This window comes from Drosophila guanche, unplaced genomic scaffold (assembly GCF_900245975.1).
Source record: "Drosophila guanche unplaced genomic scaffold, DGUA_6, whole genome shotgun sequence".
Taxonomy (NCBI): Eukaryota; Metazoa; Arthropoda; class Insecta; order Diptera; family Drosophilidae; genus Drosophila; species Drosophila guanche.
In genome coordinates, this window is record NW_022995744.1 from 11,985,343 (window position 1) to 12,002,445 (window position 17,103).

Here is a 17,103-nt window from a genome sequence, read left to right on the forward strand (position 1 = left end):
TTCGAATCTGCAACCTGACCCAACTACTCTCGTACTCGTCGTACATGCCAAAAGAAAAATAAAACCAACAAAAAAAGACAAAATAAAACCAAACATAAAAAAAGACCCAAAACAAACTTGGCTTAAAAATCGACAAGCGCCAAACGACAACAAACAAGCAACACCAAGCAAAGCAACGAAAAAAATTACAACAAGCAAGTACCTGAAAGGATGTGTAGTCGAGGGAGAGCCGCCGGTTTTGATACCCTAAAGGATGCAGAATTTCTAAGGCAATAATTGAAATCTAAATTAAACTTTAATTTGTTGTCAAAGTTGTTAAAGAGTTCCACTAGAGAAGAGCGTAAATATTTACCTTTGTGGCTTCAAATATATTTACAAAAAACCCGCATACCCTCTTTAAAGGGTATTCACCACCAACAAACATCAACACTTTAGTGCCACAGTTTAGTGTCAGCCGAAAATCGAACGACTTAAGAAACGAACGCAAACGAGCTGCTGACGACAGTCTCTGGGCAGTCTCTGGGCCTCTCTTTGGACTAGTGCCCATTCCATCACACTCTCTCTCTCTCTCTCGCTCGTTTGGGGCCTGTCTGCACGTGAGCTTACTTCGGTGCAGCTGTGTGCCTGTGTGTGTACTCAGCAAAATTAGTTTAAGTTGGAATTTAAGTGGCGCGCAGTAGCCAAGAGGGCGGACAGCGAGAGAGAGAGAGAGAGAGAGAGAGAGACAGAGGCAGACACAGATGTAGTTGCAGTCAGCGCCAATTCAACATCGGCTTTAAGCAGCAATTGTTTGCCATCACCCTCCACTGCACCGCGTCTTCTGCCCCTCCCGCATTCTGCTGGGGCAGGGGGAATTGAGTAATTGACTTCATTGGCCGCTGCCGCTGCCGCTGCTGCTGCTGCAGCACGAGCGATGTTGTTTAGGTAAATTGCAATACTCTGCCGCCGACAAATTGGTTAAGGAAACGCTTCGCTTCGAATTGAATTGGATTGGGCAAGTGTTGGGCAGAATTATGTGGGTGTCTGCTGTGGAGAAAGGAAAGGAATGGCAGGAATTATCACAGCGGCAGTGGGTGTAATGTGTGGCAGGAGTTAGAGTAATGACAGCATCCGCTAAGAGGTAGCTTTGGGAAACAATAATAAAAACCAATAAAGCTTAACCCATCCACATCCATTGAACACCTTGATATAAGACACTTACGAGAGTAATACCCCAAAACAAGCTCCATTCGAACGAACACCTTGATACTGATACCCCAATCCCATGTAATCCCTCTCTAAGCACTCCCTAATCTGATGGCAGTGCAATCAAAAGGCGCCTTGAGCGGCATGCTCCCCAATCAGATTGTAGGTTCTGTTATTATAACAATCTCTTGGCCAGTGGCCAGCACTTGTCTAAGTCCGAGCTGAGCTCCAGTCAGGCGTTCGGTCATTCGAATTTCATGCTCTAGATAATAATAACCTGCAGTTAGTGGCTAGTCCAAGTATTTTTTGAATGCAAAAATTGTTTTGGCTTTGGCGTGGCAACAGGGCAGCCAATAACAACAAAAATACTCGTACGAAATGAATTAAAACTTGATATATTTTATTGACTTTCAGCCATTAGACGGACGAAGGGGGCTATTACCTGTCGACTGGCATCCACACGATTTAATTTACCGAGTGGATTTGAAAAGCAATTCAAAAATTGTAGACGGGAAAGGGAACCACCAGCCGGTAATCCAAATCCCAATAAAAAAACGCGACTTCCATTGTCTGCAAGGTGTTAAATATTTGTTGTATAATCCGCTTCAAAAAAAGAAACACAAATAAAGCCCAGAGTAAACTGTGTGTGTGTGTGTGTGTGTGTGTGTTTTGGAGGGGGAAAAACGACTTAAAAATCGATTAACATCAGCGTAATTATGGACATAATTTCAGTGATCAAGTGTGGCAACAACAAAAGCCCCGAAACGAAAGCGGTAAATGTCAAGAAATTAGCACAAACGCGGGCACACATACATACTTATACAATATCTGAATATATATATATTTATATGTCCAAGTTATATATTCATTTAATATGTGAAAAGTGTTTAAATACCAGTGACCAGAAAACCTTGAACTTGAAATTACTTAGGGATGACTCTTGCAGCTTTCACTTTTTTACTCTCGAGCGGCTCAGTTGAGAGACTCAGTTCTTGTGAAGGGCTCTTCGCCGACAATTGGTGGGAAGGGAGCAGCTGTGAGAGTTAACGCCTCAGAGGCGGCACAGACATGGCCTGGAACGCGATGCGTGTTTGGCCTGTCGTTGGACAAGGTCAACACCTTTCCTTTCCTTTTATTGGTTCAGTTTCAGTTCAGTTTGCTGCGGTGCGGTGCGGCTTGCGTTCGGGTTTTGCTGTATTGGAACTTGTGGATTGTGGAGCACCTCAACAGACTTTAATTGACGGAGTGCGGCAGGTAAGCGACATTGCGCATACGCCCTGATAGTGGCCACTTGTTAATTAAAATATTTGAAGTAATTATATAAGCAAAGTGTGCTAATTACGGCAGGCCAGGAAGGCGAGAAGGCAACGCAGACCTCAGGCAGACCTGAGACGCCAATGCGAATGACAAATGTTGGGCGCCATAAAAGATAATCAGTCAGGTCTGCTAGCTAATCACTTGAATAGTGGCTTAGTGGCAACCAATCAATCTATCAATAATTCATGTACTCACAGAGTTCTTTCCGTTTGATATTCTTGAAGAATGAGTCATTCAATCGCAAGTTCAGTCAACAGATTCTTCTTTATAAGTTTTTAATTATCTGTCCATCAGACACTCAGTTATTCAGTCAATAAAAAAACCTTTATTATGTGTGGCTAATAAAGTTGAATACATTTCTATTAATCTGCTCCTTGATGATCGCTGCAAAAACCCATCTCAAACCCATATTAGTTACAATATCTACCATCACACAATCCATTAATCAATCGCTCGATTCCACTATTGAAACCCCTGCCCATTCAGTGGCCTTAAAGTGAGCATCGACTGGGAGATCCATTTGATGTCCATCAATGCATTAATTTGGTTGTCCGATGTGGCAGTGGTGGCTGCTGCCGTTGCGCCTTTAATTAATCCAGTTTTAATGGCTCTCCTCTTGTTTAAATTAGTTTGACATTTAAGCCAAAAAAAAAGTGTTTCGCATTGGCCCGGGCCACTTTTTTTCGCTGGTTTTTTGGTGTCGATCCGTAGCTGGTAATAAATTCGTTGTTCGCGCTCATCATAAATTTGATTTTTAGAGCCAAAAAAGAGCCAACGGCAAATGTGAAAAGAGCAAACGGGCGATGCCTTTGGCATTCAAATGACCAGATCTCATACCTGGTCAGAGACCAGGCCCAGGCCCGGGCCAGCAGCTGACTTGCCCAAAAACCCCACCAGCCCAAAGGCAGATAAACAGACGAAAGCCCAGAGCCACAACCAGTATCGGTATCGGGGCGGGTGTACGGTCTCCTAATCAGACGTGTTTGATGAACTTGACGCGGAGTTAACAGCATACCAAAATATACAACCACAAAAAGCAAAAATTAAAACCACACTAAAGTTTCCCAAAAATATACAGCAAATACCAGCCAACCAATGAAAATACAAAAAAAAAGAGGATTAAATAAAACTAAAAGTTGTTCTTATGCTAATTTTAATTTTATACATTTTGTGGTTTGCTTTTGCTCGCCTTTACTTTTTTAATTATGTTAATTGAAAAAAACGAGAAAGGAAGGACAGCGGATGTGGGTAAAGTCGAGGCCTAGAATACACTTTGTTTTGGCTCATAAATGAAGCTCTGATCGCTCGCTGAAATATATTTTTAAGCTACGTATTTTTGTTTAAAAGTCTTCACCAAATGGCACTACCTTTAGGCAGTGTAGTTGAGGCATTGAAAGAGCAGATTCTCGCGAACTCGTAAGTGAATTCTGACGCATTCAAAGTTAGAACAAGTTCAACACTATTCGTATTTCAATAAGCCATGAACTCGGCATGACTAAGAAGACCTTAAGGCCTGGCCAAAATTTTGAATGAAAGCCGAAACTTGTCCTCATCCCAGATAACCAAAACACACTACCGAATAGGCAGCACTGCCACTGCCACAGGCAAAAGAGTAAACCAGGTTGGCAGCACTCAATGAAAAAGTGGAGTCTGCGCATGCGCTCAACCTACCTCAATGGCTCTCTGCTCTCTTTTGGACCAGAGCTCTTTGGGTAGCTCTTTTGCGAATGCAATGAATCTCTGTAGCATTTGCTCTCAGCTTGTGGGATCCGATCCGCGTATAAAACCAATTTGAGCGGCGGCCTGCGAACCAGTTGAGCGCTGACTTTGCAAACGTTTTCACGACCGAATCGATCGTCTCTACCTACAGTCCCGTTCCACAAACGCAATCGCAGTCGCAGCCGTCCGTACCGTAAGCAAACGAGGCCAAAACGTACAGGCACACAAATGCATTGGCCAAAGCCCCGTTGAAAGACGCCACAGAAGACAACAACAACAGAGAGCCAAAAGCAAAAAACCAAACACACAAAAATTCAAACCAAAAGAAACACTTTTCATTTCGTCTCTGTTTTTTGTGTGGCTTTGTTGTGTTTGCATTTTGTGTTTTCTTTTGGCTTTTTGGTTGGTGCTTTTTTGTGGATTTGCCGTCAAGTGTTTGGCTCTGGCTCTGGCTCTGGCAGTCTTTTTGGCCGTTTTATTCGTGCGACGTGTGCCCCAGCGAACGGTTGTTGCTTTGTCTTTGCTTTTGTATCTTTGCATCTGACGGATACGCGATACTCCAGACGGTGATTGTCTGCGTGTGTGCCTCTACGTGTGTGTTTGTGTGCGTGTGAAGAAAGAGCATAGCAATATTTATATATCGTGTAGATATAAAATTTATTGTGCCCGGTGGTGAAACAGCCATCGTAATAGAAATCATTTTTCCAGTGCTCGCCTCCAACTAAAAATTAGAAAAAAGTTTCTTACATAAATACAAAAAAAAAAAAAGAAATAAAAATCAGCAGCAGCAGCGGCAGCAAATAAGAAAAATAAACCCACAAAAAAGAAATACAACAGCAAAAATCTTATGCAAATGCGTTTTTAAAAATAATTAAGCGGCCGCCTCAAGATTTGGCAAGAGAGTCGTTTTTTTTGCAGTGCCTGAAAGATTTGCGGATTTGTTGGTCTCGGTTTTTGGATTTACCCCGCAGCCTCCTCCTCCAGTGCAATCTCCTAAAAGGTAGGTAGGTGGGCCCTCCCTCCAGCTGCAAAACTGCAGCCTGCAGCGGCAGCCTGCAGCGGCAGCCTCCAGCAGCAACAAAAACTCTTATACAATGCGTGTGCTCCCATTTCGTGGCGCTTACATAATGCCACACCACACCGCGACGCACATAATGATGTATCGCTATCAGCGCCATTAGCATAATTCAATGCCCATGCCCCTGCCAAATTTGTCAAAAATCGGAGCCAATTTGCGTAAGCATCTCGCACAGACGGGGGGGGGGAAATATCTCCAGAGGGTGGGCTTTAAGGCCATTTAAACTTTGCCATTCAGCTGCCACGATGACGGTACACACACAGCAATTGGACAGCGCCACATGAATATGCAAAAGAACAAGAAAACAAGTTGCCCCCAGCGGCTAAGTCTGTTGATGATCCAAGATCCAAGACCCAAGACTGCAATTCCGCTTACGAAGGTTTTTTTTCTAGACAATTGAGGGGTAAAGGAATTTCGCTTTCAAGCTAAACATTTATGTGATTTATTAGATAGAAGATATGTTAGAAAAATATGTAGAATGCACATTTAACATCTACACATTTTATTAACAATTTTTTTGTTTTTCAAAGTGGAAGCCACGAAATAAACATCGCATCTGAGAATATCTTAATATCAGCATAAATCTTTAGCGAATATGTTCAAATATATATTTGTTTTATTCATGAATGGAACACTAATTTTATAAAATATTATACAATTATCGCCATCATCAGTATTAATTATTCGCGAGAATATATACAATTTCGATTGTCAAAATAATGTCTAGCAATAAATAAGATACAAACGAGGCAGCCTCACTTTATAAAACTTTTGAATATTCTTCATACAAATTTTAACACACTTTTTTGTATCAATTTGATTAAAAAACATAACGAAAATGTTTAAGAAACTAAAATATATATATATATATTCATCTCTATAGAAAGATACGGAAATTACGTAGAAACATGCAGATTATATGATATTCAATAAAAAATGTAGATCATGTATAGAAGAGTTAGCTTTAGGAATATATTGAGTCTGCAGAATGACGAAAAGACAGCTTAAAATATTACTGATTCCTTATAGAAACGAGCATTATATTTAGCTATTTTTATTGTCTTGACCTTCCCAGTAAAAGAAACTTGTTTTGACAGAAAACGAAACCTAATTGATAATTCTATGAAGAGAATCTAATGCCAAATTATTAGGGGGATTTTTGCATCTGATTTGCAATCAAAGCTTGTGGCTTTAAATCTTTTCGCAGAACTCTCCATATATAGCATTATTTTGACACAAACGGATATGTGCTCTTCCAGTAAATTGCAAAGAAAAACCTTAAGAAAAAAAGTTGCTTGGCTTGAGGCTGCGCACTTGCATTTTCTCGCTTCGGATCAGGCGAAGCTGAATGTAATCGATGACTTCGACGAAAACAAAATAGCAAAGAAAAAAGAAAAACTTGTTGTTTAGGATTGTGGTTATTTAAGTGTAAGTTAAATGCAGTAACAGCAGCAGTTACAGGCGGCAGCTGAGAGTGGAGTCTGAGAGTCACAGCAGCCATAGCCACCCGCTTGCCGCATTCTTGGAAAATATTTGCAGTATCTGTGTGTGAGTGTGTGAGTGTGTGTGTGTGTTTGTGTGGATATCTGTGCGAATCTCTGCGTTCAATTGCACATCAGTACAATTTACAAAGTATCCGCACCCGCAGCACCAACAGTACCAGCAGCAGCACCGCCAGCAGCAGAAGCCGTAATTTATTTGCATTGTTTAGCGTCTCGTCTGGTCTGTACCGTTTTCTTCTTTAGCTGCAATAAAACTTAAGCTATACGAAACGAAACGATACGAACACAAAAAAAAGGCAACGCGATTTACATACAATTTATGGCTGCCACATTACCAGTCGGTTAGTTAATGCTGCCTGCTGGCTGCTGGCTGCTGCTGTTTAATTGTGTGAAAAGCGTTTGGCCGAGCAACGTATTGCAACGTGTGCAACGACTCAAGTGCCGGCACATTAAGTATACGACACGTGGCGAGCCTTGAACTCCCCCAAAAGGGTTTTTTCTCAGCGCACCCCCAACCCACAACCGTTCTGCTCTGCTCGCTCTGCCAACCGGTTCAAATTACTCTGGCAAATTGAGAAATCAAACCAGAAATTTTATTGGCCAACCCAAGCCAAGCAACCCAGACAAGTGGCTGGCGATTGGCGATTTTATTTTGGCAGCTAGCAAAATTCAACATTTATTAACAAATCGAACAGATAAATTATTCAATTTTATGTTAAATAATTCTGGATGTGTGCGTCACAGAAGTTTATGGGATTTTGGGACAGATTTTAAGATTATAATGGAAAGATTTGAAGGGGTTCTTCTAGAAGAGCATCACAGTCAGCTCTAAGACGCCTCGAAAGATCTTGTGAATCTTGTTCTGCCTTCTGCTAACCTTAACCAAAAGTTGAGCTCAATATCACACCTTTTTTTTCTATAGGATACAATCAGTATTTACCGATGCCCAGGCCGATATCCGTTACCAAGCCAACAAGTTGAACAAGTTTGAATTTTAAAATTTAATACAAGATTGCAAAATTAATGTATAAATAACAACAATGCCGTTGCCTGTGCGTCCAATTTTGGTTTCCGCAGCAACAACAACAGCAAGCTGATGATTGCTTTGGTTTTTGCCTGTAGCTTTTGTGTCTCTGTATCTATGGGATGCAGGCCTAATGCCCACTTCAAAGGCGTCGCGTCATTGTGGCTAGCCACTGGCCAAATATTCGCGCTACAAATCACATGAGTTGCCATGAGCTCTGGGCTGCCAGCTCTTGAGAGGATGGACAGGGATAGGGTTCGGGTTTGGGCTCGGTCTCTGCCGCAAGGCGATCAATCAATAACAACTTCAATGAGATGTTACCTTAGCGAATCTAAAAATACGAGTATCTGTCTGTTCACCATGTGTACACCATGAGTATCTTTGAGCAGATAACTGAACAATTTCTTCATCATCATCATCAGCATCAGCATCAGCAACAGCATCGTCAGATGATGGCTCCGACTCTGGCTGTGTTGCCCTTGTAACGATTGTTATTTCTGCTGAAGCACAGCACAAATGCTGATATGTTAATGACGGATGGACACCAAGCAGCGGCTTTGCCGGGGATGTCTGGCAGGTCAGAGAGACCCGCTGCTGCGGATCGGATCGGTAGCTGATCCGTCTTTTGTGATTGTTTCTTGTTGGTTGTTACTTTGTTGTCAGCATTATTGTCAGAGGTCGGCAGCATGGCATCGGCAGAGCCATCGACATGGGCAACGGCATCGTCAGCTGCTGCTGATGGCATTTAAATCACTGAATTGGCATTGTGTGATCGATCGATCAATGCTTCTCGGGCATAAATATCTCTCCACGCATTTAATGGAATTTTAATTAATTATTAGTTTTGTGTGCTCCCCGCCTTAACTTCCTCTACCTCTAACAAAAGGGTAGCAACTGTATTGCCAAGGATGGATGCACCTTGACAATAAATAAATAAGTAAATATAAAAGCTTAGGCCTAAACCTGTAGCCAACCCCATGCCTGATTTGATTCATTAATAAAGCTTCTTCTGTAATTGGTAGTTTGTCACTTGAATCTGCTAAAATATGGTTATATAAACCATAAATGAAGCTGCAATCGTTAAAGTCAACATAAGTAAGTCAACATTGGATTATATTTTCCACAGTGTCAAACAAGTTATTTGCTGAACTTTCTTGGACAATTCATTTCCCACACAGCTGGGATGCTGGTATTTCCCCCTTTTATAGATCAATAAATTCATTATTTATCGCACACATTTAAGCAGATTACATTTCATTTAGTTGCAGGCGTTTGAAAGTAGATTTTGATGAGCAGTTAAAAATCTTAATTAAATAACTTGCATACGGATTACGGGTGTGGGCTTATGGGATTAAGTTTTTCTGATAGGTAACCTGCATATAGCTTGGACATTTTTGGGCACTCATTAGCTTGTTTTATATTTATTGTTTCGAAATTCCTTATGCTATTTCTGCTTGTTATTTTGGTGTTATATATTGTGGGCGCTTTGGTGTAGCTGTTTCGTTTATAAATCTGCCTTAATCGCTTCGTTTAGTGCCGAGTCCGAGCCGGTTTTCGGTTTTTTCTGATCAGCGCTGATTAACTTTGAACTTTTTTTATTTACTTTTTTAGTTTTTTGTTGATTTGCAGCTGGAATATACTCGTATCGGGCTGCGTGCGTGCGTGTGTTTGTGTTTTTAGCGTTATTGATTTTTCGCATTAAGCGCATTTCTGCGTACCAACAATTTTCAAGGCCAACAATCGGTCGGAACGGGCGGAAGCCCCCACATGGCACAGCGGTTTTGGGAGCTGGATCGGGATGGTGCCATCCCCCAGCCCCAACAACAAGTTTCCAATTTTGCTGCTGGCTGCTGGCCGCTCAATTAAACGGTATCCAGTCTGCTACTTATTTTTTAGTCTTTTGTTTTGTCAGTTGTTGGCTGGCGTTGAAAAATGTGTGTCTGTGCAAAAAATTGTTGTCCACTTGTCCAGGTGTCAACGCGTTCGGCCTAATCAATTGCTACTTGGGAGTCGGTTGAGATGATTAGGCCATGTTTTTTGTTTTGTTTTTTGCCAGCTGCTTATGGCTTATGTAAGTCCATCCGATCCGCACCGGATCCCCTTTGGGGCGCGGTGGCAATAAGCCGGTGTCTCAGGTGTCGTCATCGTCATCGTCATCTCCATCTCTCCATTCCCGCCTTGGTCGTTTCAACATATTTTCTGTTGCTTTTCTTTGTATCCACTGTTGTTGTTGTTGCTGCTGCTGTTGTTGTGTGGCAGTTCCGCCAATTAGCGGTGCTTCCGCTGCCACACACAACCATAAAACGGTGAAATAATTGTCTCAGCTTTTCCTTTTTATTTTTTTCGTTGACTTTTTACTTTGTTGCGGTTTTTGGCGATGAAGGAAATTTTTGAATAAACTTTTTGGCTTTTTGTTTTGATTTTTTATGAGAGAAAGAAGGGATCTTCGAGCCTGTGTTCTTTATAGAGTCCATATAGGTTTAGTTCTGCTTCCTATCAGTGCAACCGATTGAATGGAAAGACCTTCACATTCCATCCTTGGGCTACTCCAAAGAGTGTTTCCACCTTCGACCTCTAACAAAACTCTTCCTTACTCGTTTTTGACCTATGTTTTTGTGTGTTTCATCAAGAAATAAAATAATTTGGTGAACATTTACATACATTTTACTGGGGGGCCCTAAAAAACACCGCTCATAAAACATTGCGCCTTCGGTTACGCGTCAGAAATTAACAAATTAGTGCGATGTTTCGCAAGGCAACGCCAACAAACTTCCGAATTAGCCGCAAATCCAATCAACGGGACGCCAAACAGCCAACAAAAGCAACAACAAAATCAACTAAAAATGGGACTTTCAAAATGGTTTAACCAAAATTAATGTCGCACATGCTTGAGGAATGCAGATGGTGGCCTGAAAGACAAGGCGCAGGCAGGCAGGCAGGCAGGCAGAATGTGTGGCTGCACTTGCAACAACGAGGCAGCCCACGGAATGCTGGTGGCACGAAGGAGGAAACCCAAACAACAAGAGTCAACCAGCCACAGCAAATTGATAGACGACCACAAACGATGGAGTCTCTAGAGGGTCTCCTCTTGGTCTCCAACTCTTTCCCCCTCTCTGTCGTAGTTTTAGCAGTCGCTTCGCTTCTCACGCTTGTCAGAAAATGTCAAAAGTGACGATGCGATGTGCATTACAGGGGAATATCTCATCAGCTTTGATGGGGAGAAACTCGTTGGCCACCCAAAGAACGAATTTTGAATGCGCTTTGAATGACAGAAATAAAAGAGCAGAAAGGATTTCGGTATTTTATATGCCAGAGAAAGCGTTAAATAAATCTTTGCTTTTTAGTGTTTTTCCGAAAGCTTAAAGCTGCCAGTTCAATTAATGCTTTAAACCAAAATAAAACCCATTATCTGTTAAGCAAAAGATTTATCCACAAACTGCTCAATAAAGTTGTATTAAATAAACCATTAAATCTGCCACTGATAGTGCCCCAAACAATCGTGTCTAAAATCCGTTAAAATCAATTACCTCTTGGCTGAAAGCCTCTTCAGGATTTGTAGGCGTCTTGTGATGCAGTGAAGCGCGCTTGAAGAGTGTTTTGCCATTAGCCAAAATCCCACAAATACACCAAAACCCAAAAACCCAACTTGAATTACGTTGGAGACCACTTTACGGAAATATTAAGAGAGAAACAAAAGGCAGAAGGGGGGCTGAGGCTTCCACTCTTCTGGCATTTGTCACACAGGCGCCATGGTCAGTCGACAGTCCGTCGAAAAGGTGAAAGACAGAGTACTAGCAGCTGGACCAGAGGCAAACCAACGGGGGCCCTGGGCAGACGGACAGCTGTTGCTGCTGTGTCATCTCGGAGGCGCCTCTTTGTTCATGCCCCCTTGTCTTGTCTTGGCCTCTCCCCTGCCCATACGTTCCATGAAATGTTTTCCAGTTTTGCGTGAAGATGACTTTTTGCTTGGCCCGGGCACTGATGACCTTTTACGTCGCCTTAAGACCTGCCTTCACTTCATCACGGACTCGGCTTAAGAGAGCCCAACAAAATTTGCATATCATTCATTTTTGTGGCCAGACATAGCCGGTTGCAGCCACACTCCTCCCTGCCCCTTGCCCGCCTGTAGCCAGGAGTCAGTGCCAGGAAAATTAGTTGCGCGGGAGGCCAAGACAAAAACAATTTACGATTATTTCGTCTGCGATCTTTTCGTGGCATGGCATGGCCTTTGCGCGGCGCGATGGCAATCGACGTCATCTACGCATCCAGAGGCCATAAATTCCAGTAAAATGTCAAGGATTTACAGCACAGTCGGGGCATGCCCCAAGTGAAAGAGCCCAAATGGAGGTACACACAATAAAAGTTAATCAAGGGAATCGCCAATCGCTCTCAGTCTCAGTCCCAGTCGCAGACTTTTGTTTCGATTCTCCTCCAGATCAGAGCCCGGGTTGACAATTTAATTGAGGCTGCAAGGCCGCACTCGCCTACTCGACCTTCTTTTCACCGCTTGCAACAATAAAACCGCAGACAAAATACCCAAATAAAATATGAATCAATTCGTAAGGGAAAGAAACGGCAAGGAAATCGCCACAAAACGTTGAAATATTTTTGCATAAATAGAATCTATTTGCTGATTGGATCTGCCATTGACTGATTGCCTTTTAATGGCGTTTAAAGCATTTGGCCATAAGCATATTTCCCCTCTCCTCACCACAACCATCGCCCTCTCTTTTATTCATTGTTAATTTGACAGTCTATGATTGATGTGAAATATTATTATGAAATATTTTTGTGAATATTTGTCGACGATTAGTCAGCAGAAGTCATAGAATTCTGATTGACACCAAAGTGGGTCAGCATTAAGCAGATATATCCTGTTGTAACCCCAAAGAAAAAGGTGTGGACTCGTTATACGAGGGGTTTACTTGTGTCTCAAAATAAAATCAATTAAACCAGAAGCTGATGCATCCGGCTTGATGAGTCAATCTCTGATGTGTCTTGACTTGGTTTGGGCGTGGGTTCGGCATGTAAATTGTGTCTAAGCTGGTTGGGGCAGGTCTGTCTGGCTGGCATGTCTGGCTGTCTGTCTGGTTTTGATTTTGTAATAGACTGTAAGACCAGCTTCAATGCAATTTAATTAAAAAGAAAGGCAAGCTGGCCAGCTGTTCAGAGAGTCATAGTAAAACGATTTGTTACAGAATCATTTCCTTGTGCAACTATTCACCCCAAGGGCACTATAGCAGCCTGTAGGGATAACCAAACCTACTCTGGTTCTCATCTAAGCATCTATAAATCTATCTTTAATCTAAAACTCTAACAAATACCAATCCTAGACACATTCCGGAACCTTCCGGACATACTTTCTGTTGCAATAAACAATAATAATTTTGTGCTTTCCCAATTTTCAATCAATTAGCTCACAAAACCTGAGAGACTTGTTTGCAAAACAAATAACAATCCGACAAACGCGATCATTAAGAATACATAAAATTCATGAGCTTAGCAAATGCTTTGATTTGATTTGCCTCCTTTTCAATAAACGTTTGCAAACTTCTTTCTATCTACATAGCTGAAATTCATTGAAAATTAATTCAACATTTTTCTGGTTTATTCTCATTTTAGCCATGTGCCTGCCATAAGCCATACGCCATAGACATAGACACCGCTTCCTAATTGACAACAGAAGAGCCAACTAAATGGACGCGTAGCAAACGGGCCAAGAGAGAGCGAGAGAGAGCGAGTGTTGTGATTTGGATTTCCAGCGTGCTATCGCACAGAGAGAGAGAGAGCCCAGAGGCGAAATACCTCAAACGAGCCAGAGCCAGAGCCAGAGAAACAAAATTCACGCCAAAATGTCCAACGCCACAAAAATGGTTTACAGTTATAGAATTTTATGGCTTTCCGGCGTTTTACTAGGTGAGTACGAGTACGAGTACGATTACGAGTACGATCGAGTACCTGTCCCCAATAGGAGACGTTGAGAGACAGACAGTCGAACGGAGCGACAGACAGAGATGGAGACACAAATTAAATGCTAAGTGCGTCGATTAAGCCATTGACGTTGAGGTTGGTTAACCGAATGCTATTGGGTTTTGTTTTTGGCCCGTTTTGTTGCTGCTGCTGCTGCTGCTGCTGTGTGTTGGGCCATGCGTGAGCCAAATAACTTATGGAATTGGCCATGGCCTGTAGAAGGAGAGAAGAAGAAAAGAGGCAAAGCAGGCAACACACGGCTGGCAAAGTGCAAAGAATTGGAAGGGAAACAAACACACGAAAATTAGCAAAATAAAAACAATGCCAAAAGCGAGGAAATGTTAAGAATGTTAAGGGAACTATTATGGGGTTTGAAATATATTTAAATTATTTGGGTGTCTCTCAAAGCTATAATTTAATTCAAATAGGCAACCTTTTATCTATAGAATGTAGACCAAAATGTAGCTACAATTATATTTTACAATTTTTCTGCATTCTTTTTTATTTGTCAGCTCCCATCCTGCTGGCCGCCATTGCGGTACAAGGCCAAGATCTAGCCAGTCCAGTATTTCAAAATCACAAGACGAAGGAATGGACGAATTTAGATAATATAACATTCTCATTCGATTGCAAGAGGCGATCGGTGGGCTTCTATGCCGACATGGAGTACAATTGCCAGGTGAGCGCGAAGAGAGAGAGACGGAGAGACAAAGCTTGAGCTGAAGTCTGGCTTGTGCTTTTGTTTGGCTGCCTGAAAGTATGTTAACTTTTGTTATGTCTGACAGATCTTCCATATGTGCGATGAAGAGGGCAATCGGATACCACACCTGTGCGCCAACGAGACGAGCTTCAATCAGGAATACAGAATCTGTGATTGGGACTACAATTTCAATTGCACAGAGTCGCCCGTAAGTAACAGAACTCTGACCATATTTTAACATATTTATGGCTAATGTCTCACTTTAATTATAACCCATAGAAATGGTTCTATCTGAACGAACTGACGTATGCCACAGATCCGCCAGATGAAGATGATGAGGATTACTAAAACGATTTGCACTTAACTAAATATTTATTGTCTTTCCAAGAGCAAACAAACTAATTAAATTAAAATGCCCTGAATGAATAGAATGCTGTAAAATTCCATGAAATACGAAATGAGCAATGAAATGAATTGAATCGAATTAATTTAAGCGACTTGTTGACAATTTTTGTTGAGTTTCGTTTTGTAATTTTTGTATTTTAGTCTAATTGCGTAAAGATAGAGATAGATATAGAAATGTAGAGAGAGACAGAGAGCCGAAGATGAAGAGTAGGAGGAGTCGTGTTGTGTATATAATGTATATAGAAATGGTCCCATTACCCCACACACCCATTTACCCATTACCCTTACCCTTACGAATTCCATTTGCATTCCCAACAAACAAAAAACTACGGAACAACTGCGGATTGTATAATTTACAAATAAAAACGAAATCAAATTTGCAGCTACCCCAAAATGCTACTCATAATTAATTGACTAATTTATGGCCGAGAAACAAAGTGTTTTGTGGATAATTCTCCTTCCTTTTACGTCACGGGAACCCACCGGCGCTGGGCTAAGTACAATCTATCTATCCATCCACTGGGTAAACAACCCCAGCAACCAACCATCAGGTGGTTACTGGCACCGATCGTTACCCGGGGGATGAGTCAAGTTCAATGACGAAATTCCACACGGGGTGCCACCAAAAAAAAGGGGGCAGAGCAAAACAAAGTTAATTGGGGAAAATTGCCATACGGCAGCCGTGCGTAAAATTGTCACACCTCGGGGCGTTATAAATTGGAAAAGTCCGAGCGCAACATAGTTAGTCCGGAATCACAGCTCCATCACACAAAATGTCACACAAATCCAGCTACAATTGCAGCCTCTACTGGCTATTGATTTCCTGCCTACTGGCGGTAAGTTTCCTAAACACAAAAGGATCGGAGAGCTTGCCATCTAATGAGTATTTATCTACATTTTAGCTCACATCTTCCCAGTATTATACACAGTACAATCCCTACTACTCGCCCAGTCCAACGTTCTCCAGCTTGAATCAATATTACTACCAGACCACGCCGTATACCTACTACAGCACTTATGCCACAGCGAGTCCTTATGACAATACAAAGATACGCATTTGGCCCTATGTGATTGGCCAGTATCTGTATCCGGTGTACAACAACAACAACTACAACAATCCGTATGCCTCGCTGAGCAATCCCAACTGGCAGAGCTACTACTCGAATGTCTATCAATCGAATTGGGGTCGAAAGTAAACCAAATTAAAGGGAGGGGTCTATAATAATATCGTGTTCAGTTAATCCAAATAAAAATAAATCAGAAAAGTAATGGAAAACCGATCTGTGCTGTAATTGAATCGCCTAAGATAGCCAATTACTTGGGTACACCTCTTCAAAGAACCTCTACGGAAACGATTATGATAAAGAGCTCCATCAAAATGCAAACTAAATGGCCGTATCCATATCTAATGCACAGAACGGGAGAGCAGATCAAGCGTCAAAAGGTGTGAGAACCGTTAGGAATAGAGCGTTCCAATGAATGGAACTCTCTGATGTTTTTTTGTGGGGCATATGAAAGTCCCATTAAAGCGAGACCCAGAGCAAAGCGAACTGAACTCCGAAAAACCTGAACCCCCAATCCCGGTGAACCCTGAACGTGAACGTGAACCTGAACCCAGCAGAGAGGTACATTTGTAGGTGCGTTTCATGTACTTAACGGTTTTCACACACCATCGCCAGGTTCCAGTTGGTTTGGGGTGCCATTATGTAATGATTTGAACAAACTCTGCGCTGGGATTACACTGCTGCATCAGACAGAGCAACGAACTTGACTCTGGACTTGACTCTTGTCGGAGGGAACTTATGACAGTTGCAGGCCGGTCTCGCTTTAAGTTTATTTATGTAACTGGGCAACATGTGGCAATATTCGTATTATTTGATGTAATGACAATAGACTAGCATGATCATAAAATGTCAACCGAGGCTCGTATAGAATGTTTATCTTTCGTTTCTGGAGCAACATTCCGATTAAAAGTTCTGGCTAATTTAACTGTAACTTCCTCAGGGAACTGTGACAATTATAAGCCACAAATCAAACCATTTGCATCTGATCAGAAAAGGGTATTAAAGTTCTAAAAGTTCTAGGCTATTATGGAAATGCTCTGCGTGCCTTATCATGCAAATCACTGGAGGCACAAGAAGGGAAACGAAACGGGAGAGAGATGATCTTCAGTGAATGTGAATGGATCGAATGAATGCTCCCC

At 41.9% G+C, this 17,103-nt stretch overlaps 2 protein-coding genes across 4 annotated transcripts; both read left to right on the forward strand.

Annotated features, from left to right (window-relative positions):
- The first annotated feature begins 2,238 nt into the window (after window positions 1–2,238).
- Window positions 2,239–14,953, forward strand: LOC117579922 (U-scoloptoxin(01)-Er1a). 3 transcript variants are annotated; one of them, XM_034266066.1, is made up of 5 exons: window positions 4,322–4,414; window positions 13,448–13,741; window positions 14,308–14,474; window positions 14,581–14,703; window positions 14,775–14,953. In XM_034266066.1, exons 2-5 carry the CDS (start codon window positions 13,678–13,680, stop codon window positions 14,841–14,843), a joined length of 423 nt encoding a protein of 140 aa, XP_034121957.1. In that variant the 5' UTR covers window positions 4,322–4,414; window positions 13,448–13,677; the 3' UTR covers window positions 14,844–14,953. The 3 variants fall into 3 exon arrangements, with proteins under 3 accessions (XP_034121958.1, XP_034121957.1, XP_034121956.1); XM_034266065.1 differs by lacking the exon at window positions 4,322–4,414 and adding an exon at window positions 5,065–5,221; XM_034266067.1 differs by lacking the exons at window positions 4,322–4,414; window positions 14,308–14,474; window positions 14,581–14,703; window positions 14,775–14,953 and adding an exon at window positions 2,239–2,439 and having other exon boundaries at window positions 13,448–13,640.
- Window positions 14,954–15,101: 148 nt separating this feature from the next.
- LOC117579923 lies at window positions 15,102–16,142 on the forward strand. The gene is made up of 2 exons (XM_034266068.1): window positions 15,102–15,736; window positions 15,803–16,142. The coding sequence occupies exons 1-2, from the start codon at window positions 15,674–15,676 to the stop codon at window positions 16,094–16,096; spliced, it is 357 nt and encodes a 118-aa protein (XP_034121959.1). The 5' UTR covers window positions 15,102–15,673; the 3' UTR covers window positions 16,097–16,142.
- The last annotated feature ends 961 nt before the right edge of the window (window positions 16,143–17,103 follow it).